The 24,985-nt window shown below is 38.9% G+C and overlaps 1 protein-coding gene and 1 long non-coding RNA gene across 3 annotated transcripts in view; one reads left to right on the top strand and one right to left on the bottom strand.

Annotated features, from left to right (window-relative positions):
- LOC132355058 (uncharacterized) overlaps nucleotides 1-532 on the bottom strand; it is a 249,465-nt gene extending 248,933 nt beyond the window's left edge. The window contains exon 1 of one of the 2 annotated variants that reach the window (XR_009499517.1): nucleotides 402-532. This is a non-coding gene — a long non-coding RNA (uncharacterized LOC132355058). Of the gene's footprint in view, nucleotides 1-188; nucleotides 273-401 lie in introns of those variants that run through there. The other variant, XR_009499519.1, reaches the window with a different exon arrangement.
- Nucleotides 97-20,709, top strand: SMARCE1 (SWI/SNF related, matrix associated, actin dependent regulator of chromatin, subfamily e, member 1). Its single transcript, XM_059907224.1, has 11 exons — nucleotides 97-548; nucleotides 2,578-2,629; nucleotides 2,807-2,850; nucleotides 5,788-5,892; nucleotides 11,005-11,085; nucleotides 13,032-13,163; nucleotides 13,426-13,597; nucleotides 16,819-16,991; nucleotides 17,505-17,606; nucleotides 18,267-18,477; nucleotides 20,437-20,709. Exons 2-11 carry the CDS (start codon nucleotides 2,623-2,625, stop codon nucleotides 20,643-20,645), a joined length of 1,236 nt encoding a protein of 411 aa, XP_059763207.1. The 5' UTR covers nucleotides 97-548; nucleotides 2,578-2,622; the 3' UTR covers nucleotides 20,646-20,709.
- The last annotated feature ends 4,276 nt before the right edge of the window (nucleotides 20,710-24,985 follow it).

The raw sequence follows: 24,985 nt of genomic DNA, 5'->3' as shown, positions 1-24,985 counted from the left end.
AGGAAAGAAAAAAAAAAACAACCCTCGGAGGCGGGGAAGTGCGCGGCCTGAGTCCGGCCGGAGTGGCACGCGGGCCTCGTGGCCACAGTGGTTCCGGGGCTACCTGCCGGCGCGCTTCCCGCTGCCTTCCGGCCCCGCGCGGGGAAGCTGAGGCCGCGCTCCCACCTCCCCTCGGCGCAGCCTCGCACCTCCCGCCGCGTCACCCGTCGTTGCTCCCGCTCCGCAACGGCCGCGGGGTTTGGGCCTACCCAGCGGTCGGGCCACCTCCGCCCTCTCCGCCGTGACGAATCGGCGCCCGGCTGGCAAATTACCCAAATTCGGGGAGTTTTGAGGAAACGTATGGGGCCTGAAAAAATCCTTGATTGTACTAAGCACCACCGCGTCCCCACTAGAAGACTTACTTTTCTAAAGAGAGTCGGTTGGGGCCTTGAAAGGAATTAAGAAGAGTGTTGAAAGTGCGAGCGCGGAAGCTCCGGACGCGAGGGGCGGGGCGTGCGCGGGACAAAGGGAAGCGAGGCCGGAGCTGCGGGCGTTTTTTCTGCCCGCGGGTGAGTGTTTCCGATTGGGCTCGACTGGGTCGGGAGGGTGGCGAGGCGTGGGGTCCCGGCTTGGCCCGACCCCGAGTCCCCGGGGGTTGCTGGGGTTCAGGCTTGGCCGCGGCGCCAGAGCCGGGGGCCAGTTGCGGCCTCTCTGAGGCCTAGCGGAGCGAGGGTGGGGAGGGAGTGCCAGCTGGGGCTCCTCCTGGGCGGCCAGATGTGCCCCTTCCACTAACCCCGCGGAATTGGTCAGAGCACCTCTGCATACTCCTCTTTAGTAGAGTCGCTGGGAAAGTGCATCCTTCGCACAAACCTAAAGGAAACGACCTCAGAGGAAGCCCTTGGGGCAAGCCAAGCCCGTGGTCCTCACCCCCGGGAAGGTGGTTTCCCCTCGGTTCAGGCAGCGACCTGAGCACTCGTGGTGTGGCTTAGAGTGAAGAGCGGAAGCTCGGAAACAGTTTGACCTGGGTTTGAAACCCAACTCTGGCACTTCCTGGCTATGTGTCTTTAGACAAGTTATTTACACTCGCCGAGACTCCCTTTTTTCTCTGTAAAATGGGAGTAGCAGTACACATCTCGTTGGATGTTGTGACTGTTAAACCAGATGGTGTAAGTAGTAAGCCTGTCCCGTATAAGGTAGTCAACAGATAACTTGAGGATTTTATGCCAGGCACCGGGCATGCATCCGGTGGTGGACAAATGTACAAGGTCGCTCTTGGAATTTATAGTATAGCAAAGGAGATCAGTAATTTTAAAGTATTAGCAATAAAGTGTGACATATCAGGGAGCTTGTGGCAGTTATGTCAGGGCTCCCCCCAGCAAGGCCTAGTGGATGTTGACAGCCTACCTGAACTTGAGCAGGAAGGAAATCTGCACCAGACTCTGGTTTCTTGCCTGTTCCTTAAGGAGAGAGGGAGAGACCCAGGTTGGGCCATTGAGAAAATAAACGATTTCGTTCTGCACCAGGCCTCTTATTCATAATGCTCCAGGAATTCCCTTAAAATGCAAAACAGAAGCAAAAAAATCATGTTTGTTTCACATAATGTTGGATGAAAGTAGTCCAGTAGTCATAAAAGTTATTTGCCTCATTTCTAAAGATGAATGTTTGTCTCTTTGTACACACAGTGTGTGATGTATATTGAGGTAAGGACCAAGCTCACCTGTGTATGGTCATGTGGTGAGCTAGTAATACTAGGACAAAAGTTAGTAAGAATTGAGCTAGAGAAAAAAAAAAAAAAGAATTGAGCTAGGTACAGGGACTACAATAATAAATTAAATGGTCCCTGTTTCTAAGCAGCACACAATATACCCACATTAACAGGTATAATACGATCGCATAGGTCTGTGTAAATTGGATAGGAGTACAGATGAGGAAGCAATTAATTCCGCACAGGTGATTTGTCAAGAAAGCTCCATTGAGGAGATATATTTTGAAATGGGCTGAGAAGGGTAATAAGAGTTTTTCAGGTAGACTCTCAAAATTTATTCCCGGCAGTTATAAAGCTGTTTACCACTATAAGAGAATGTAAAGTTCATTATCACACCAGTTACCTTTTGCACTGCCTCCAGGAATGAAATGCTGCTCCATTTTAGTAGAAGTTGTTATCCTAAAAGGAAGGCAGAGCTGCGGCTGATCAGGGAGCTGTCAGTATCTGGTAGGCCTTGTTGAGGTAGGCCCTGACAATACATCACATTCTATTGTCACTGTATTTTTATCAGTCTGATTAAATGTTTACATGGCATCAGCAAAACGTCTTCCATACAAGAGGTGGCTCAGTATCAAAAAAACAAAACCAAAAAAACTTGCAAGTACATGTTCAATTTTACTTTTTAATATCCCCAGTAATTTGTTTTAGTCATTTAATTCTGGTCAACCAAATGACCTGAAGAACTAGTAAAATATTAAAAAGGCTGGATTACTAGAAGGCAATGTAATTTTACTGAGAAATACCAATTAAACTACCCTGTTCTTTAGGAAAACATTCTCTTATGCTTGCTGAGTTTTGATTCTTTTTCTTTTTTTTTCTTTTTTTTATTTTAGTGTCTCAGATTCATTCTTAAGGAACTGAGAACTTAATCTTCCAAAATGTCAAGTAAGTTTCATTTTTTATATTTATCAATCTATATTAATAAGAGACGAATGCCCTAGCAAATGGGAATTCCAAAATACTCTCATTTTTTTTTTCTTCAAAACAGGACCATTGGTAGTTTTGTTGCATAGTATTATATCTCAGTTGTTTACAAGAAGTTATTTATTTTCTTTCAAACAGAAAGACCATCTTATGCCCCACCTCCCACCCCAGCTCCTGCAACAGTAAGTTTTAATTTTCTTGTTAATGTAATAGCCAAGTCTGGCCTTGATACAAAAACCCAGATGTCTTCCAGTGACAGTCACTCAGTCATCACAGCAACAGGATGAAAAATTCAGCTAAAAAACAGCACTTCCTACTAAATAAAATAACTCTGCATCTTACCTTGAACCAACCCCAACATTTAAAGAAACATACTACTGAAATGCCAACCTCCTATGCTCAGTTCTTTTTTTAATTGGGAATAAGTGACAAGTTTAACATTTCTTTCTTGTTAATCTCTATTAAGAGTCTTGGAAGTTAATATGAAATGAATGCTCGTTGTGGCATTTATTATTTTTAAGCCTAACCTTCAACTGGTTACATTTTTCTCTCCTTGTCTGTACATAATTTTCATGTTAAATCAAACAATAAAGCTTCCAGTTCTATAATAACTTATTGTAAATCTTTATTTTCAAGCTGTTCAAGTAAGGATTTCATTATCTGTGGGTCAGATCCTGCCATTGCACCTTACTCCATAAGTAATGTTTTATTGGATTGAGAATTGATATGTTTCAAAGTGCCTAAATGATAGTAGTGAACTAGTTTTTTTCACCCAGCAAGCTCTGGCCCAGCTTGGTCAGCATGTAAAATAATTGGCCAATCCGCAAAACAGTTTTAACAGTAACCATTCAGGCCTTGCTGAAATGGATTTCTTGTTGTTTTTTTATTTAAAAACAAAAAACAAAACACTGTTAACATTGACCATATCCTACAAAAGAAGTTCTTTAAAGCTGTTAGCCCTCCTTCCATACTCCCTACCCCTAAATTTCTGGCTAGTTTACTAATTAGGTCCTTGTGTAATTTTGTTTTCTCCACTAGATAAACTAGTTTTATTTACTAGTATGTTTTAGTTATGTTTATCAACAATCTATTTTTCCATAGTAAGATGCTTTTAAAAAGAGATACTGTATCACATCTTCTCAGCTCAATTTATATAACATACAGTTTCTAAAGTTACTTCTGGTAGATCTTAAAGTCCTGTGTTTGGTTTGTTTCCTTTCTTAAATCAAAGAACATTTCTTACGACCATCTCCTTGGCACTCTGCTAATGGCTATACAGGTGGAGTTGAACAATTGAGAGATTCCTGACCTCAAAGAGCTAACCATGTACTTCATTTTTGGAAATGGTATAATTGTAATATTTTAGTTCGATTTTTTTTTTTTTAGTTCCCTTATTTTCTTACATTACTGCCTCATAATGTTGAATAGTGATCATCATTGCTTATGCAACTTTGAAGGTGTCATTTTGACGCAAATACTGCCTCTGATAGCATATAATACCTTGAAAACAGACTTGATTTTTTGAGATAATAAAAATAGCTCAGAAACTAACCCTATGACTTCTTAAATGTAGAAAGGGATATTTTTACCTTTCTTTAGTCATACTTCTGTACCATTATAATTTCACATTTACACATAAACTACAGAAGACTAGGGGTTAGGACATCCAACAGAATGGATATTAAATGAGTTATCCTCCTTTCTTTTTTTTCCATTTCTTCTGCCACCACCATCACCACCTCCACCCACCACTACCACCCAAATGTACCACTCCAAGTAATATAAACTTCTTTTGTGCCTTTGATACTTCATCTGTGTTTTGCCTACTTATGTATGCTTGATTTGCGTCTTCTATAACTACATAGGCTAGAAATTGATCAGTAGTTTTCTTCTAAAGAATATCAAATGTATTATCTGCTTGACTGTCGTTCTTTTGGACACTAAGGATATGTGTAGTGGCATGTTTTAGAAAATTGTGTTTATAATAGCTACAGTTTAGTTGGGATGTGTTAAGTTTATTTTACATTATACAATTCAGCATTGGTATTGTCAATTGCATGTTAAAATGAAATTACTGTCACTTGTTTTGATTGAGGTTCATTAGGTAAAATACCTTACTTTTGGTCTCTCTTTGCTACATCCTTTTTATGCATTATACCTTGATTCTCATGAACATTGGATGTCATTTTATTAATCACGAAGGGCACTGCTATATAAGAGCTCATTTGTGATCACATCAACACATAATTTACAAAAGCCAAGAATTGTGTTGCTCCAACGAGCAGTTGTGGTTTGAAAGAGCTAGGGCTGTCAGGAAACTAGGTGAGAAAAGAAAGTTCAAGTCTGTCTACTAGAAAAGTAGTTCACATTAAAACTAAATGCAGAAATTGTTCATGATTGACCTGTGGAAGATGGATCAAAGAAGAGATGGAAGAGAAAGCCTATAAAAGAATGGGTTAAAAAGATCAGACAGTACCCCCAGAATGAAATCCATGCATTTCTTACAAGTCTTTGTTTTGAAATCATGTATGTGACATCCGTTGAATCCCACATATGTTCTTTTCTATTGACAACTTCTGACTTCCTGATCTGAATCTCTTCTCATTTCTCACACTGTATAAAATGATTTAAAGCTGTCTTTGAAAGTGATTCATTTCTTGTTTTTGTTTTTGGTAGATAATACATTGGCAGCATTCACGTAACTGTCAAATAAATCATGTTTTGTTTTGCATGTAAAGTGTTCTCAGACTCCTAGCTTATCACATTTCAAGCTTTCCTATCTCAGACATATGTCGCTAAGTTGTTATTTCATACTATTGGCCATAAAGTAACCCTGAATGTTTGAGACACTTCAGTGTATTGCTTATCCTGAAAAACAAGCACACACATGCACGCTCACACAAACACCACTGGCCCCTGCAAAGAGACAGAAAGAGAGGGGAAAAAAAACAAATACAGACTGGTTTTTCACTGAAAGAAAAAGAACAGTTACAACACATCATTGCTTGTTTAAAATCAGGTTGCTTTTGCATGCCATATGCAGATCATTTTTCATTTCTGTGTTTTCCTCGTTTGAGCTCATTTCTCATTCGTGTTTTTGTCTCATTTGTTTCCATCAGCAAATGCCCAGCACACCAGGGTTTGTGGGATACAATCCATACAGTCATCTCGCCTACAACAACTACAGGCTGGGAGGGAACCCGGGCACCAACAGCCGGGTCACGGTAGGAGAATCAACTATTACAGCATCCAGCAAACAACTGGAATTGACCAGAAATGCCTTCAGAGTTAGGTCCTTTGAATCATCAGCACAGCCATTTTTAAAAAAAAAATTTAACCTGGCTTTTAGACTATTTTAAATATTCATTGTACAATCTTACACTGAAAAATGAAAAAATAGTGAGATCTGGATATGTATATAGAAGAAAAGAATTTATTCTGTTTGGTGGTTGGTAGAGGTAAAGCCTTGGGCACTTAATGCTAATACTATATGTAGACAAACCTAGAATTTCCTATGGTTAAGATGCCCTTTTTGAGATGAAGAGTATCTTTCATTTAAGGTAATTGGCATTAGGCTCAAGACCTTAGTTTCTTAATAAAGGCTGGGCTTACAGGCCTAGCTGCCCTACCAGTTTGAACTGCTGCGCATAATTATTTGTCTTTTGGATTTAACAGTTGACCTAACTGAGATTCATTTCTCTCTAATTAAAAAGATTTTAATGTCACTTCAACGAATTGCAGAACAAAAGTTGAATGAAATTAATTTGAATTATCAGACTATAGATATCTACAGCTAGAAGTGCATTTATAATCCATAGGATAGAGGATATAATTTCTGAAACTTAGGATGTTTCACTTAAATGATCAGCCTAAGATACCAAAATTGGATGATGTACTTCAGACTTTCTATTTTATTTTATTTATTTTTATTTATTTATTTTTTTTAAGAAAGAATTGGAGAATTTTATTCAAGCCAAATTTGAGGATTATAACCTGGGAAGAACATCTCAGAAAGCTCTGAGAATTGTTCCTCCCGTTAGAAGACTTTTTATTTTACAATCATCTTAAAGTCCATTTAAGGAAGTTTAGGTACCAAAGAAACAAATAACTGTAAAAATGATTTACCAAAAATAAATAATAAATCCAAAAGCCAAATACCTACATACATTGGAATGTGGTATTGGTGAGAATTTATACAACCCAGAATGGCTGTAAACTTTTTAATACCTGGTTTTTGTTTGCTGTATTCATAAGTAATTCAATTAGTGTGACTTCAAAAAAGCCCTCTCACCCTGTAGTCAAGCTAGAGCAGAAAGCTTGTACCTATCAAACTATATGTCTATCTTGGTAAGCACATTGCTTAGCTTGATAGGTTTTGTTTGTCTAAATTTTTCATTGTTTCTGCATAATTTGTACCTCATAAGCATATCAAGTTTTATGTGCCATGCATATTTCATGGTATCTGAAAAGAATTCTGACAAAGTGTGTGTATGTATGCATTTCACAATGCATACAATTTTTATGTGCATCGGTACTTGTTTTTCCCTGGCCTGAATGTGTTTCACAAGTGTAACGGGTCACAAAGTTATCAAATGGTAAAGAACATTTTAATTTAAACAAGGAGTAGAATCGATTTTGGACCATTCATGTTAATACAGAAAATTATTCATGGGCAGTAAACAAAAGAATGATTACATTTTAATAGCTCTATACAGTCAGCTCTTGATTATCTATGTTAATGGAAAAGAAATGGTGGTAACTGTAATATTAGAATCATTTGTATTTCAGTTTCTGTAAACATTTTGTTCTTATCTTGGATGTATCTGTGGGATTCTTTGTTAACAAAGTGAGATCATTAAATGGAGACTTACTAGGGATAGGAAAGTGCAGTTGCTGTCTCGGTGCCTCAGCACGTTATCTGTTTCTCCCCATTCTTTCTTTCAGGTGTTAGAACCCAGTATTTGGGGGTAGGCACTAGCTTCAATGTAGATTAGTATAGGAGGGCTATTGAGCATGGAAACATTGATCTTCTGGTTCTTTGTGGTTGTTTTCTTTGTATTATTGTTCTCTCAACACCAGAATAAAGTGTAATCAAAGTGCTCTGTAGACTTATCTTGAAGAGCCTAGAAAAGGTGGAGGCTTTTAGCCTGTGTTAATTCCAGCCCCTTCAACTTCTAGTGACCTCTCAGGTCATTGAATCATTCTCTATGAAAATTAGTTATGCCTAAAGTTTTATACTACTATATATGTATAATTTAAGCTCTGTTAGGACTCAGTAGATCTGATTTTGACCTTTACAAAAGTGTTACTTTAAGATGACCTCACCTATGTGTTTTTTTGGGGGGGAGGGGGCTCCTCTTTGGTATTACTGTCTGCAAATCGCCTAAAGTCATTGATTTGAAGGAATGATTCGGTGACACCCTATGAATAGCTTCTTGTAGCGTCCACAGAACATCTGGTTTTCCCGATGACTCCAGTACACTCGAATGGTTTTCAGACAATAAACACTTTATATATAGCATGTTGAAACCTTTTGGAGTGCTTATGGTAGCTATGAGATGGAATTCACTTCTGGTCAGTTCTTCATCAGATGATGATTAACATTCTCCAGTACAGGTATGAAAACAGATCAAGACAAAATGTTAAAAGTAGCTCATTTCTGTGCTTTAATGGAAATTCCATCCCAGAAGAAAACCTCAGATAAGATCCTACCAGAGAAACAGCTGAAAAATGGGAAGAAACAACAAAAATCTCTGAGTAGCCAGAATGTCACAAAATCATGGGCTTTATTCATAGGAGATTCCCAGGACCTTACTCTATTGTAAGCACAGTTTTAACAAGCATAATTAGTCATTTTCCCCCAACTCATTGCCAGTTGGAAAGATGGACAGTTGCTGCTAGAGGTAGGTTTCCTGATAGCAGCAAGGAAAGAAACCACTAAAAAAGGAGACATGCCCTCCAAAAGCATAACCACCAGGCCATTTAATAAAGAGGCCAGCAGGTTTCATACCTCAATCTAGAGGATTATAGCAAAGCAGTGATTATAATTGTGTTCAGTGCAGACTGCTGCTTTTTTCTTTTTTAAAGAATAATGTTTGAGAAATTGTAGAAAGATATCTGTTTGAGATGGTTAATAAATTAGGGGGGTTTAGGGATATAAACCTTTAATATCCTGAAAACCAGCTAGAATTTAACTATGTTGTTATTGTTTTGGGTTTGGTTTTGTTTTCCTTGTGTTTGTAAATTGGTCAGTGTAATGAAAATATGACCTCAACATGTTCTTTTTGGAGAAAAGAAGAGAAATCAGCAAATTCATCGTTATAAAATACAGTTCTTTGAAAAATATCAAAGAGCAAATATTACTGTAATTTGTTTTTAAAGTGTTTTAATTTCACATATTAAAGCATAGACATTTTAGAAGTCTTTACCTCTTTTTAAAAAAATTGTTAACAGTGGTCTGCCAACTTCAATTATTGGCACAATTCCAACTTTATTTGTAACCCACTTCTTGGAATTCTGAAGGTTTGTGTTGGATATAAGTTGGAAGTGCTTTCTAATAACTTTATGAAGAATCAGACTTTTATGTGTTTCATGCTCTGAATTCATGACATAAGGTTAGCTTTGTAGAAATCCCTCCCCCGCCCAGAGAACTCCTGCAGCCCTGAGACAGATCTCCTAGTGGCTGTTCATACCACCACTGTTGACAGTTTCCATCCCCCATGGCTCACTTCACCCCATTGCCCACTGCTGGCTAAAAACAGAGTCTATCTACATGAGCATCAGCATGAGGTGTGCTAAGAATATGTGGGAGGAGTGGAAAGAAGGGAAATACTGCTTCAGAGGAGAAATACGTTCTGATAAGTTCATGTGTGAAGAAGCAGAGAGGAAGCCGAGTTAATTGACAAGTATGGAGGGAGGGAGGGAGGGAGACGCTCCTCACAGGAAGAAGCAGCATTGTTGGAAAGTGGTGGAAGCAGGTACCAACACACTATTCCCGGAGCCCTTGCATGCAAAATAAGGTTGACTGGGGTCTCAGCCCAGAATGGAAGGGTTTCCCTCCGGTTTTACCACAACAGCAACATCAGGGCAAGGGAACAAAATGACACCTTAGTTTTCTTGCAAGAATTTGCTCATTCCTGTCTTTTGGTCATTAGAGTGAAGCCGGCTGTTTTTCCCCTCAGCCTGGAAAGGAGGATCAGTATCAGGAGTCTCCCAGAAATTTGGGAGAAACAAATGTGATTCAGCCGTGATTTGATTCTGGGTCCTTGATCAAATGCAGCCATGTGTGTAGAGATGAGAGTAGGTTCGCAGCCGCACTCCCTCATTGGAGATGTGTGGGGTGCCCACCGGGAGCTATTTGATATCTTGCCTAGATTTAGCCTTTAGAAAGAGCTGATCTCTCCTCTTTCTTTCCCTTTTTTCTCTCTCTCACCCACTTTCTTCTTTACCTTTTTTAAAACTATTTTTCAGTCTCCTCGCCTCCTTTTCTTCTGTTTTCCTTTCCCTTTCTTTCTGTGTCTTCCCCACAAAACCAGCATTTTTTTAAAATTAAATGGAGTTTCTTGTTATAAGGTCTCAAAAGTAACTTAATCAGGCCCTGGCTCTGCCATTTCTCTGTTCCTGGTAAACTTGTCCACTCCTCCACTGTGATTAGGAATAAAAAAAGGCATGACTTCAGTTCACACTTCCTGATCTCCTTTATAAAAAAAAAAAACACTAGATATGGGCATAGAACCTTCAGAAAAGTAAAATCTCTAGTCATAATAAAGGAGCTAAGAAGGGTTTTTTCGTTTTCCATTTTTGAACCTAGGAAATAGGGTTTGCACTGGTGGCGGTTGTTCATGTGGAGGTGCGTTCCTGAAATGGTGCAAATAGTAAATAGTCCCCTGTAGGCAGTATGAGGTGTGGTAAGTGCTGAACGGGTTCAGCTTCCGGTGAGGTAATCAAGTGTTGACTGTATGTGTAATGGTAAATTAAGTAAAATAAAAGGGTGCCAGGTAATGTCCTAAACGTGGGACATCTGATATATAACCATATATTTTCGATGTCTGAATTATTGTGTAATATTTTATTTGTTCTTACAGCCAGGTTGTCAAAGCAGTGGCAATAAACTGCTAAGTAACGTATTAAAAAATTACGTGCCTAAAGTCATTTTCTTTATTTTCTTCTGATGTGAACATTTCTGAATTCGCAGTGATAGCTATTTTCAGTGGAGAAAATATAAGAATCTTGTATCCATGGACGAGTAGAAGAAAGGCGCATTAGCATTTTTTAAGGGACTCTCTTTTCAGTTTGCTGGTGCAATTGAGTAATGACTGTATTTAACTCTTTCCTAGGCATCCTCTGGTATTACGATTCCAAAACCCCCAAAGCCACCAGATAAGCCGCTGATGCCCTACATGCGGTACAGCAGAAAGGTAGGTGCTCAGGAGCCAGAAAGGAGTGAAGACTGCTGTCTTTGCTCTTGGCTTTATGTCAGGTTTCAGATTGGCTTAGCCAGCTTTTTTGTGCATAGTCAGAGGAAAAGATACAGAATTGCAGTTTTTAAAGAAATCAGTTCTGATTTCTGAATTCCAGAACTAAAATCCAACAAGAACATGATTAAATAAACAGTTAAAATACTTAAAGCAAAGTTATGTAGCCAGTGTTACTTGTGTAGTCTTTTGGAGAATATTTAATGACATGAGAAACAAGTTTAGTGAAAAAACGAATGCAAGACTACATGTACTAGTATCTTATTTTTATAAAAATAATAGCAAATACATGTTAGTTTGAATTTAAAAAAAGCCTAGAAGACAGTGGTTATCTCTAAACAATAAGTTTATGGTAATTTTTATTTTCTTCATACTTCCTTGAATTTTTCCTCTTTTTTTTTTTGGGTGATGAACCTCCATTACTCTTTTTTTGTTTTTGTTTTTTGTTTTTTTTAACATCTTTATTGGAGTATAATTGCTTTACAATGTTGTGTTAGTTTCTGCTGTATAACAAAGTGAATCAGCTATATGTATACATATAGCCCCATATCCCCTCCCTCTTGCATCTCCCTCCCACCCTCCCTATCCCACCCCTCTAGGTGATCACAAAGCATCAAGCTGATCCCCCTGTGCTATGCTGCTGCTTCCCACTAGCTATCTGTTTTACATTTGGTAGTGTATATATGTCAGTGCTACTCTCTCACTTCGTCCCAGCTTCCCCTTCCCCATTCCTCAAGTCCATTCTCTATGTGTGCGTCTTTATTCCTGTCCTGCCCCTAGGTTCATGAGAACCTTTTTTTTTTTTTTTTTAAGATTCCATATATATGTGGTAGCATAAGGTATTTGTTTTTCTCTTTCTGACTTACTTCACTCTGTATGACAGACTCTAGGTCCATCCACCTCACTACAAATAACTCAGTTTCATTTCTTTTTATGGCTGAGTGATATTCCATTGTATATATGTGCCACATCTTCTTTTTTTTTTTTTTTTTTAATTTATTTATTTATTTATTTATTTTTGACTGTGTTGGGTCTTCATTTCTGTGCGAGGGCTTTCTCTAGTTGCGGCGAGTGGGGGCCACTCTTCATCGCGGTGCGCGGGCCTCTCACTATCGCGGCCTCTCTTGTTGCGGAGCACAGGCTCCAGACGCGCAGGCTCAGTAATTGTGGCTCACGGGCCCAGTTGCTCCACGGCATGTGGGATCCTCCCAGACCAGGGCTCGAACCCATGTCCCCTGCATTGGCAGGCAGACTCTCAACCGCTGTGCCACCAGGGAAGCCCCTACATCTTCTTTATCCATTCATCTGTCGATGGGCACTTAAGTTGCTTCCATGTCCTGGCTATTGTAAATAGTGCTGCAGTGAACATTGTGGTACATGACTCTTTGAATTATGGTTTTCTCAGGGTATATGCCCAGTAGAGGGATTGCTGGGTCATATGGTATGAACCTTCATTACTCTTAAAATAACAAGTATAACTGATATCTTTATTAAAGACAAGAGCATTTATTGATTTTCACCACTATTCAGAAATTTTAAAATTTTTGGTCAGAATTATTATATATGTATTTGACAATATGGTATATTTTATTATGCAGAGTAACCACATTCCTTCTAAACTCTCGTGAATTTTTAGAAAGACATAAGACTGTGTTATTGAGTTAGCTCATCATAAGTGTCTGCAGTGATTGGAGATATCCGAGATCTGCCTTAAAGTAACCTGACAGAGGACTCAATAATTATTGCAGCAGGCTGAAGAGAACACGGGGATTTGACACTATTGCCTCTGCCTTTGTTGATGATTGAAGGTTTCTATATTAAAAAGTATTTTTAAAGGTCTTTATTTTTAGGCATCAGTACTGAAATCTCAACTGTTTGTCCTTTTCAAGGTCTGGGACCAAGTAAAGGCTTCCAACCCTGACCTAAAGTTGTGGGAGATTGGCAAGATTATTGGTGGCATGTGGCGAGATCTCACTGATGAAGAAAAACAAGAATATTTAAACGAATACGAAGCAGAAAAGGTAGAATGGGACTGTAGGGATGGGTACAATATAAAATTCATGAACACTTGTCTTATTATTTATAAAAGAAACATAAGATCTAATCAGACAGCTGAGGCATTGTCTGCCTGGGTCAAGTCACTTAATTTCTCTAAGACTTCAGATCCCTTGTCTGTAAAAAGGAGATAATTATCATGTCTTTTGATATTCAAATGAGGTAATGTAAGTATTCATTGTAACCTGCAAAATGTCAATTCTAAAACTGAAAACATTTGCATTTCAGATAGAGTACAATGAATCTATGAAGGCCTATCATAATTCCCCCGCATACCTTGCTTACATAAATGCAAAAAGTCGTGCAGAAGCTGCTTTAGAGGAAGAAAGTCGACAGAGACAGTCTCGCATGGAGAAAGGAGAACCTTACATGAGCATTCAGCCTGCTGAAGATCCAGATGGTAAAAAAAAAAAAAAAAATAGTGGGGCTTTGTTTATGCTTTCTCTGAGAATTAAAATATGAGAGATCTCGTAAGTTTTATTTCCTATTCTAAATGGAAAACAAAGCATAATTTAAGTGCCATTTCAATATTTTGAATAATTGAATAATTATTTTGATTAATATTTGTATGTGAATTTCCCAAAGATAAAGAAATACCCTTTTTAGTGTAGAAGATAGCAAAAACTACCTATCGTTTATCAAAATCTCTGTACTCAGAATGCATGGAAGGTTTTTTAGTCACAATCAGAATTTTACCTCAACTGCTTTTAAAAAGTTAAATGGGGCTTCCCTGGTGGCGCAGTGGTTGAGAATCTGCCTGCCAATGCAGGGGACACGGGTTCGAGCCCTGGTCTGGGAAGATCCCACATGCCGCGGGGCAACTGGGCCCGTGAGCCACAACTACTGAGCCTGCGCATCTGGAGCCTGTGCTCCGCAACAAGAGAGGCCGCGACAGTGAGAGGCCCGCGCACCGCGATGAAGAGTGGCCCCCACTCGCCGCAACTAGAGAAAGCCCTCGCACAGAAACGAAGACCCAACACAGCCAAAAATAAATAAATTAAATAAATAAATTAAAAAAAAAAAAGTTAAATGCCTTCAAGTTATATTCTACTTTCTTATTGGTTCCCTAAATTGGCTGAGTTAAAGGCTCTTAAGGGAGAAAGTTAATGAGCGGGAAGAGGCATTATGAACTTTCTTTTCTAGTTAATTCAGAAATCCAGCTAGAATTTATAAATACAACTCACGATGACACTTAGGAGGGTACACACCTACAAACTTTATACACGCGCACGCCCCCGCACCCAGAGCAGAGCTTCCTAGTTGGCATTCCATGAAGAGTTTGCAGGTACGCTTTTGTACCGCTGGTTGGTTCTCTGTAGCCGTGCAGGGTCTGAAGCTGCAAGGAGCTTCAGAGCTAGCCACCTCCAGCTGTGAGTATACTCATCCACATAGCAAGCATGCTATACAAATAATATTTTCTTTGTGTACTGCTGTGATGTGGAAAAGGTTGGAAGCTCTAGCTACAAGCAACAAAAACATCTAGAAAATAATTTAAGATCCCATTTTAAAGAAGTAGTAGTAACAAAGAAAAAGCTTGTAAGACCTTAAAGAAGAGACCTTAAAGAAAGGAAGCAATAATACCACCTAAAGACATGAATAAACTGATATACTTAAAAGGAGAGAAAAACAAAAATGAGTTTTTAAAAGAAAGGACTGGGATATTGACAAATATTCTCATAAATACAAAATATAATAATAAATATAGAAAATAGAATAGGGAATAGAAACAATATAGCATGTTAAGCAGAATCATCAGGGCTAAAGACACACTAGTGTAGGCAAACTTTAGTTGCTCGAATTGGATAATTAGTGCAAGAAAATATACAGAACTAAAAAAAATAGAAGATCCAGTCTACAAATAATTGGAAGGATGGGGGTCAGTAATAATCGGAAACAAAGGCTAGCAACATAAAAGACGTAAGTAGAAATCAGTTGAAGTTTTCACAGGTGAAAGGTAACAGCAGGAACACTGAGAAGGACTGAAAGAGCTTCACTTAGGAACAGTCTTCAAAGAGAGTCCTTTTCTCTGTTTCTCAGACTTCTGCCCATTATGTTTTTTAAGTTTAAAATAGGATATTAGAGCTGCTAGTAAGAAAGGATGGTAATAGTTAAGATACCAGGATAAGAATGACTTTAGACCTTGTTCCTTATCCCTCAGAACTGAGTAGAAAGAGGAAGACTTGGGGGGTGGAAATGTACATAAAACCAAGAGAAAGGCAGCACATCCACAGGTACAACAGCTGCTCACTTTTACAAAGAAGACCTACAAGGCCTACGAAACATACGTAGTTATCCACACAAGACGGTGAAGTCTTTTTTAACTGACATTTTAGAAAGAGAATATTCATGAGATAAAGTAAATACCTGGTGAATTAGAAAATATAAACCTACACCCCCCCCCCAAAAAAAAAAAATCAGACAACTAAAGTGCAAAGAAAGACAGGCCCAGATTTTTAAGACTTTTATTTCCCCTACCAGTCCAGTGGTCAACACTGGGGACATATACATGAAAGAAGAAAAAGAAAGGTAACCTAGATGGATAACCTAGCACAAATGTATATAATCTTAAGTGTGAATATGAAAAACGCTCCCTTAAGCGGTAAAAAGGTCACAGTTTTTTTTAATGGTATCTTTTATTCCAGTAATTTTAATTTCAGAAGTGTATATCCTAAAGAAATTACTTGAAACAAAAAGCAATTTGCACAACAGTTCGTAGCGGTGGTGTTTCTGGTAATAAGAGTTTTAGGAACTACTTAAGCACCAAAATTAAGGGACGTGCTAAACTGACATAGCAACACAATTTGAGCCTTTGTAGCAGTTTCCTAAAGTGTGGTCCCCCACCTCTGACGGCACACTAAGATGGTTAGGTGGTTCAGAGAGGAGCTTTTGTTTTAATGTGTATTGCTTAAGAGGAAGCTCTTTTTTTTTTTTTAAGTTGATTTAAATAAAAATATTAAGTAAATAATAGCACAGGTTGTTAGCAGGTATGTCAAAAACTGGTAGTGATAGGGCAAAGGTAATAGCTATTAAGAATAAGCTTGTAAACCAGATCCATACTATCTGTATATGCACTTGAGTGGATGAAAACAGCATGTAATATACCTTGATACACTGGCAACAAATGTATATGTGTGTAAATTGATAAAAATTAAAAGTGAAATTTAGAATTAAATGTTTTTAAGGCTTTAGTGGTATTTTAATCTTATAAAATATATATGCCCATCTGGGAAACTGAATATTGCTAGAGAGAATGTTTTCTCTGCAGTGGGCATTTTCCTTACTTTAAAGTGCTACAGTGACAAAGACACCACCCAGTTCCTATGTATGTATCGTCAGTTGTAAAAGCCTTAAATTACTACCCCAGAAGTGAGACATTTGGCAAAATCTGTTTTGCTGTCAGTGCAGCCTTCATGTTGATTTCCAGGCCAAAGACACATGGTTGTATTTCATTTGTGTTTCAGCCAAATCTTCCCAGATGCACATCATAACTTAAAGATTTATTTTAGATTTTGTTAGACCTGTGAGGGCCATGGCTCCTTGGTAACTAAGTGTTAACGTTGTTGCACTCTCCTGACGATGGTAGCTGGTGACCTAATTTCCAGATCCTTTTGTTTGTTCCAGATTATGATGATGGCTTTTCAATGAAGCATACAGCTACCGCCCGTTTCCAGAGAAACCACCGCCTCATCAGTGAAATCCTTAGTGAGAGTGTGGTGCCAGACGTTCGGTCTGTTGTCACAACAGCTAGAATGCAGGTCCTCAAACGACAGGTCCAGTCCTTAATGGTTCATCAGGTAGAGTCACAGAACATTTTATTATGCCACAGGTGCCAGGTGACCTGATCCTATACCATGCATCAGTGTGCCTGTTAAATATTTATGTTCAGTCTGACCTGTTCCTGATTCAGGGAAGAGGCTGGAGGGAGTAGACCTTTCCCAGAGATTTAATAAGTTTGTCATTAAAACTGTAACGTAGAGCCTTTTGACAGAAAGCATATACATTAAGAATTTTGAGACATCCTGTCAGCTCTTACTGATGTACTAAATATTTTTTTTCCAAAAAATTGCTGAGGCCTGAAACAGTATTCTCCAACATATACTTATTAATCAGTCATTCCCTCTATGCTGCATTTTACATTTTAAAAATCTTAGCTAGATACATTATGTAATAATTTAAATTAAAAATTCAAAACTATCACACTATGAGAATGTGTGGACCATTAAAAAAATTGAGACATATTTTCTGTTTGACATTTGCTTTAGAGAAAATAATTCAGTAGTAACAAAACCTGATCTTATGTTTTATAGCGAAAACTAGAAGCTGAACTTCTTCAAATAGAGGAGCGACACCAAGAAAAGAAGAGGAAATTCCTGGAAAGCACAGATTCATTTAACAATGAACTTAAAAGGGTATAAATTTAATGTGTTAACTATACTTTTATCACTGTGTCTGTTACTTTTTTTTTTTTTTCCTCTTTCTTTTTTCCAAAATAGTGTTTTTATGGAACATTGTTCACTTTGAAACAGGGTTAACTTTGCTATAACTGGCAAGGTCTTTGCTTTATGAAATAATTTCCATTTTCTGGCAGAGTTGCAGTAGGTTTGAAATATCATATAGTACACACATATGTACTAGGCCTTAGACTCTAGAACCCTCTGAGGTTTTAATTTAAACTCTCATGCAGTTGTGAATTATTTTCATTTCATTGCAGTTTATTCATCAAATGTCTCCATTAACTGTAGTTCAGTTTGCACTTTGTATGAAAACAAGTAAATCTAGTGTTTGGCCGCCTGAGATATAAAATGGAAGCTTTTGAGTATAATCCAGAACTTTCAGCATTGTCTCACCAGCTGTTCTGTAATACTTGATGTTATGTGGCGTGCTAGGGCAACTCTCCTGTAGACACAAGAGCTTCAGAGAGGACGTGGAACCATGTTTTTTTCTGCCATATATATGTATATAGTTCTTAGCCAAGAAAACCCACTTTTAAACCAATTTCTCTGGTTCAGAGATTGTAAGAAAAGAACATTACTAAGAGAGTTTTTTGGGTTCTGTTTTCTGACTGCTAGTTGTGTGGTTTGAAAGTAGAAGTGGATATGGAAAAAATTGCAGCTGAAATTGCACAGGCCGAGGAACAGGCTCGCAAAAGGCAGGAGGAAAGGGAGAAGGAGGCCGCAGAGCAAGCTGAGCGAGGCCAGAGCAGTACTGTTCCCGAGGAGGAGCCGGCGGCTAGTAAGACCCAAGAAAAGAAGGAAGACGAGAGCATTCCGATGGAGACAGGTAACCTTACAGTTGATACCGAAGTAAATGTCGAGGGCTTTTACAGCTGTCTTTAGTTCTGCTTTTCCTTTCTCAGTGCTTTTCAGAAGTCACTTTGTTGATCTTGCCTCTTGAATTATTCTCCATATGACCTACCCATTTCTTTCAAAATCTTAATCTCTTATAGTAGAGTCCACTTAAAATGTTGATATTGGTACAAATCAGCAGTGGTGTGTTGTCTTTAGTCTTGCTGTTTGAGGTCTTGGTTATTTGCCCAGATTGAGTCATGTCATTTCCTGGGAATATAAAGTATAATGGTTTAATGGTTAAGGATACTGGCCCGGGAGTCAGACAGATCTGGGTCTAATGCTGCTTCACCACTTGCTAGCGCTGTGACTTTGGGTAAGTTATTTAATTTCAGTTTCCTCATTTGCAAGTATTCTAGCACCTGCCTCTGAGAGTGAGTTCCCAAGGATAAATGTACATAAAATCATCATTACTGCACTTGACATGATATTGGCACTCAGTATTTTAACCTTTATTGCTAAAATTGTTTAAACAAGATGTGGTCATTGCTCTTAAGGTCAGTGTCGTCTCTGGTGTCCTAGAACGGAGTTAGGCAAATAAAACCTGCAGGCCAAATCCTGCCTGCCACCTGGCTTTTGTAAATAAAGTTTTGTTGGAACCGTTTATTTACGTATTGTCTGTGGCTGCTTTGGGGCTACAACAGTATAGTTGAGTAGTTGCAACTGAGACTACCTGGCCCACAAAACCTGAAATATTTACTATCTAGCCTTTATAGAAAGCATTTGTTGACCCCGTCCTGGAACAATTCATACTTCTGTTCTACTGATTTTCCTGATTAAAAGCATTCCTCAAGGCAAACAGTAACACAGCTTACATGAAGTACCGATTAAATCGATTATTGCTTGAAATTTTGAGATCACTCTACTTTCTGGCACTGTTTTGACCCTGCCCAGTGCACTGTGTAATAAACAGAACTGAGCTGAAAGTATGGGAAACACAATCAAAGGCTCCCTGGACCATCATTACAAGAAGTGAGAGGGACCATAGTCATACTTGGTGCTCAACCGGCAACTTCTGATTTGACATCTGGAAAACATTAAGTAGAATATAGTATCTTTACCAGATATTTCTACAGAATGTAATTCAGCAGATTAACATTTCAGATAGCCAGATTTTAAGTTTTATTGTCTGAACCTTTCTCTGTTTTGTGTGAACATGTTTTTTATCTTAACAGATTTGGAGCGTGAACACATTTTGTGGTTAAAACAAGAGCTTGACAATTAGAGCATGGTTCTTTGGCTCATTTTGCAGCTAGAATACTCAGCCTTGCCTCTGTTTTGTCATCTATGAATAGAGCATGCCTAGGTCTTTACTCAGATTTCATCCTTCTAGCTGAAGAAAAAAAACTGAAGAAAATTGTTCTGAAGACCGTTAGAGCAATAACAGAAAACAGCCCAGCGTGACTTGTAACAAAGTACTTTAAATATCAGCCTTATACCATTTCCATACCTGCTTTCTCACTCATTAAATCCAAGCACTTCACAACAGCACTGTCCAATAGAAATGAAATATAAGTCACTGTGTAAATTTTCTACTACCGACATTTTTTAAATGAAATTTTTTAAGTGAAATTAATTTTAATAAGTCTTCAAATTCCGATGTGTATTTTTAGACTTAGAGCACATCGAAATTTGGAAGCTAAATTTTCAGCAGAAATACTTGATCTGTATTTAGATTTCAAATTTTACAGTTAAAAAGTAGATTGTTTCCAAATCCCAAATTGTTTTAAACATGCTATAAGTTGCTCGGTCACACTCGCTCATATCAAGTGCTTCGTAGCCATACGTGGTGAGTGGCTGCCTTATCCTCGGATGCCGCAGCTCTGGACTGGCAGCATAATTAGAAGAGGGAATGTTTGTCTTGGAACTAACAGTGACAAATGTGTGATTACAGAGGAGACACGCCTTGAAGAAACGACGGAAAGCCAGCAGAATGGTGAAGAAGGCACGTCTACTCCTGAGGACAAGGAGAGCGGGCAGGAGGGGGTGGACAGTCTGGCAGAGGAAGGGACCAGTGATAGTAACACTGGCTCAGAGAGCAACAGTGCAACCGTGGAGGAAGCACCAACAGACCCCGTACCAGAAGACGGGAAAAAAGAATAAATGTTGCCTTGTTTTATGTGTTCTAAATACTTTTTTAAATGAAAAAATGTTTTTTGAGTTTTAATGGTGTTATGTAGTTTGTGTATTAATTTTTTTCTTGTCCATATCACACCACCAAAGGCTTTTGGACCATTTAGCATCATGAGCTGAATGGCACAGTCACCTTTCTTAAGCGGGAAGAAGATGGTTCTTTTGTTTGGATCTTGTTTCTAGCCCTCAACTGTTGAAAGCCTCAGAATTTAAATTAATTGAGAAAATGCCCACCTCTTTTAGAGAATTATCCTTTGATGCTGCAGAATCTACTCTTACAAATGCCTTCCTACAGCTCACTTGGGTGCTTACCAAAGCCATAGCTCTAAACCTTCCCAGTCCCCATCAACAGCTTCCTGAAGGGCCCCTTTCCTGTTTACTTCCACAGAGAGTAGCTTCTTGAAAACATAGTCGTGTGACTATGTATTTGTTCACTTACCCTTTTTTATTTTGAATCAGTGTCAGATACCAAGAGTTGTGTTAAGGTGTTTAGTGTACCTACAGCCACACTTGGATTGTATTGATCCAGAAATAGTCTTCATAGTTAGTTACTGGCTTATGAAATAATCATTAAAGTGAACATGGCACATATACACTTATCTATACTGCCTTTTGTTATAATTAATATTGGATATGTTCTGGTGAATTCATCCCTATTTTACAGGGGGGAAAAATTACTTTTTTACCAAGTTTTCCAAAGACAGAATAGATCACAAAGCTGAAGGAATTGAATATTCTTGCAGTGGAGGATGTAACTTCAAAATGATTAGCCCATTCTAGAAGAAAAACAGCTGGGAATTAAGTTCATCCACTGGAAATTGTTTTACAATAATCAAAACATTTAAAACCTCAAGGCTCAGGATCCCATAGATCAGAGCCTACCTTTTTGATAAACTCTTAGTAAAGTCTTAGAGACCAGAAGCAAGATAGTTTGTGACACATAGGCATTCCAAAAACTAGAATAGATTTTTACTGAATAGTGGTATAACTGGTGGTATATGTTTCTTAAAGGTCCAAATGTAATAAAAAAAAAAATGGAAAAGAGAGTCTCAGTGTTTTTAATGCACTAAATATTTTTATGCAACACAAGCTTGTAACTTCGTTATTATAATGTAGTGACTGTAGGGAGTGGCCTCTCACAGCTGTTGTGAATTTGCCTCTTCAGATAAGGCCCTGTCTCACCCAACTATGTAAACTGCTGTAAGTAGTAAGTTCATGTGTACAAGACACTTGTGAAAATTAGTTTCCTCACATTATAGTCATGTCACATATATGGTCTTTGACTCCAAAAGTAAAGTGGTAAGTTTCTACATACACATATGAGAAACTTTTTTTACATTGAGAAAAAAAATATGGCTGAATAAATGTAAGCCCTGTGCTTACATGTAGATAACTTCTCTATGTGGACAAAACTTAATTTATAGTGAATTCCCTGCTACTGAGCTCACGGCACGCAGTGACTATGACTCCACTCTGTTCAGCCTCCTGAGAGAGGAGGAAAGGAAACAAAGTGGGGCGGAAACACCCCTTGGTACCTGTTTTTCTTAAAAACACATGGGATGTTTCTTTCTGAATCAAAAACTAATTGATCAGTTCTGGGTGTAGGGCATCATAGGGCTCAGGACTTCAGCCATCTCCTCCCCAACAAACTGGATATCCTTTTCAGTACATTGTCAAAACTGGGTAGAGAAGTTGTTAATATGGGTGGAAAACAGTACCAGATCAAGATGTCACGTTATTACCCTGGTACTGAAGTCTCTTAAGAGGATGGAAGTGGTTCTTTTGCTGAGCTGGAGATGGCACAGGGAAAACAAGTATATCTAGACCAAGCCTGCCCATATGATGCTACGGCAACAGATCGAAACTTAAGATGGGATTTGGCAGCTTTTAACTCAGGGCGGGAAAATTGAATTAAAATACCTTCTTGGGCTTTCCTGGTGGTGCAGTGGTTGAGAATCTGCCTGCTAGTGCAGGGGACACGGGTTCGCGCCCTGGCCTGGGAAGATCCCACATGCCGCGGAGCGACTAGGCCCGTGAGCCACAACTACTGAGCCTGCGCGTCTGGAGCCTGTGCTCCGCAACAAAAGAGGCCACAATAGTGAGAGGCCCGCGCACCGCGATGAAGAGTGGCCCCCGCTTGCCGCAACTACAGGAATCCCTAGCACAGAAACGAAGACCCAACATAGTAATCAATCAATCAATAAATAAATCTTTAAAATACCTTCTTGTCAGAGTGATAACATAGAAACCACCAATGTTTGAGTTGTTCCTAGTTTCTTTGAGTATGTGGCATATAGTCAAGGTCTTTGCTTTCCATATCCCTATAGGCATTGGGAATGTCACTTAAACTCTCTGAGCCTGTTTCAACCGTAAAATAGATTGAACTACTTTCAGTCCCCTTACTCCTCCACATAGCCATGATTTTTAATGCATTTGTTTTGAGTATGAATGCATAAAGTTTGAGAGCTTACATTTTTATTAATTTTTTTTTGAGTTTATTTATTTATTTATTTTTTATTTATGGCTGTGTTGGGTCTTCGTTTCTGTGTGAGGGCTTTCTCTAGTTGCGGCAAGTGGGGGCCACTCTTCATCGCGGTGCGCGGGCCTCTCACTATCGCGGCCTCTCTTGTTGCGGAGCACAGGCTCCAGACACGCACGCTCAGTAGTTGTGGCTCACGGGCCCAGCTGCTCCGCGGCATGTGGGATCTTCCCAGACCGAGGCTCGAACCCGTGTCCCCTGCATTGGCAGGCAGATTCTCAACCACTGCGCCACCAGGGAAGCCCCATTTTTATTAATTTTTAACAACAAATGGAAGAGAGGAGAATCCCCAACAGTCCCCCGGTTTTCTTACAGAATTTTCAAATGTCATATCTTTCCCCATTTGTCAACAAGCATGTCTTTTATGTGGCTCTCCTACAGTACATGAAAATTTTGTATTTGTAAAGCAGAGCTTTCAGGAAAAGTTACTAGGAGCAAGCTCATTTTAACATGAGAGTATGAACGTCCTATGGAAAAGATATAACACTCGATTCACTATATTTGAAAGAGAATCCGGAGTTTAAATCCCTCCAAATTTTTGGTTTTGATGCTTCCCATTTAGAGACTAGTTTGGGGTTTTAAACAATTGGTGCTGACAGTGTGAAACTCCTGTTGCCTGCAGTTAAATTGAAGCTGTGTTTTCTCGTGTGAACGGGCAATGAAGCTGGGATTATACTGCGTTAAATCCTCACTTCAGAAATCATTCCCCTCCACCCCCAAGCACTACCACACGCGGTCTCCCCGCCTGGTTTCAACAAGGGCAGGAGTTTATCTGGCTGTTTTTCACCGCCAGGCAAACCTTGCTGGAAGAGCAACAACTGCCTTCTTAATGATTTGCACGTCAGAGGGCTTAGCATCTTTACAAATGAAAAATCCACTGGGCAATAGCGAGCTGAAAGGAACGCGGAGTCTTTTTAGAAGAAATCATACTGGATTATCATCTAGCTTGTGGTGATAATGTTTCTTTGATCAATATGGTAGGGGAAATTCTAGATTTAGTCGAAAATGTCTACAAGTCTTAGTAATCATAAAACTGTTTATAAACATCTTAGTAGTAGGTTGAACTATATGAAATTGCCTATGTAAGGTTTTTATCTGCAAGATGACAATTTCACGTGGTTCAATCTAATAATTCTGCATTTTATTGTAGCCCAAGTTATAAGCTCTTAATAGCAGTTTTCTGAGTGTCAAATGGTGGAACTTTGGACTTTCCAGATTGATCGATACACTTCTCTAAAAATTACTGATTATTGTTAAACAAAACCCTGATTAACATGCAAATCCTAAACTATCAAGTATTTAACAGGCTGTTTTTTAAAATATATCCCACTAAACAGTTAAGATAGCTGACTTATGTTCACATGTTTTCCTATTTAGCACCAAAAATATATAATTGTTTTGCATGTATTCAAGAGTGTTAAAAGGGGGGGGGGGGGAAGTTCCCAAATGATTTGATTGCTTTTTACATAGAACTGAGACAGTAACTGCACATAATGACCCCCTATAATGAGCCATTTGAAAGGCAGGAAAGGCCACCTCAGAGTCCTTGACATTCAGAAGTGGCAAGGACCTTGTGTCAGCCACCTCATGTACCCATCAGCCCTTGGATAAGAGCATTTCCTTCCCCATGTCCCCTAGGGTTGTCACCTAAAATTAACACCTCTAGTCTTGGGGAGCCCATCCTCTCTTAAGACAGCTCACTCCTAGAATTAACAAAAAGTATTTCCTCTCATTCAGCTAAAATCTGTCTTTCGGTGATCTCACCCTCCTG

Source organism: Balaenoptera ricei, chromosome 20 (genome assembly GCF_028023285.1).
Source record: "Balaenoptera ricei isolate mBalRic1 chromosome 20, mBalRic1.hap2, whole genome shotgun sequence".
Classification (NCBI taxonomy): domain Eukaryota; kingdom Metazoa; phylum Chordata; class Mammalia; order Artiodactyla; family Balaenopteridae; genus Balaenoptera; species Balaenoptera ricei.
Note: the sequence above shows the minus strand (reverse complement) of the source record. Positions and strands in the feature narration are given on the sequence as shown.

What these genes read in the sequence shown, in the direction of transcription:
- SMARCE1 (XM_059907224.1), top strand. An exon ending in ACGAATACGAAGCAGAAAAG is followed by an intron (nt 13,164 to 13,425) that starts GTAGAATGGGAC and finishes TTTGCATTTCAG; the next exon opens with ATAGAGTACAATGAATCTAT. An exon ending in TTAACAATGAACTTAAAAGG is followed by an intron (nt 17,607 to 18,266) that starts GTATAAATTTAA and finishes TCTGACTGCTAG; the next exon opens with TTGTGTGGTTTGAAAGTAGA.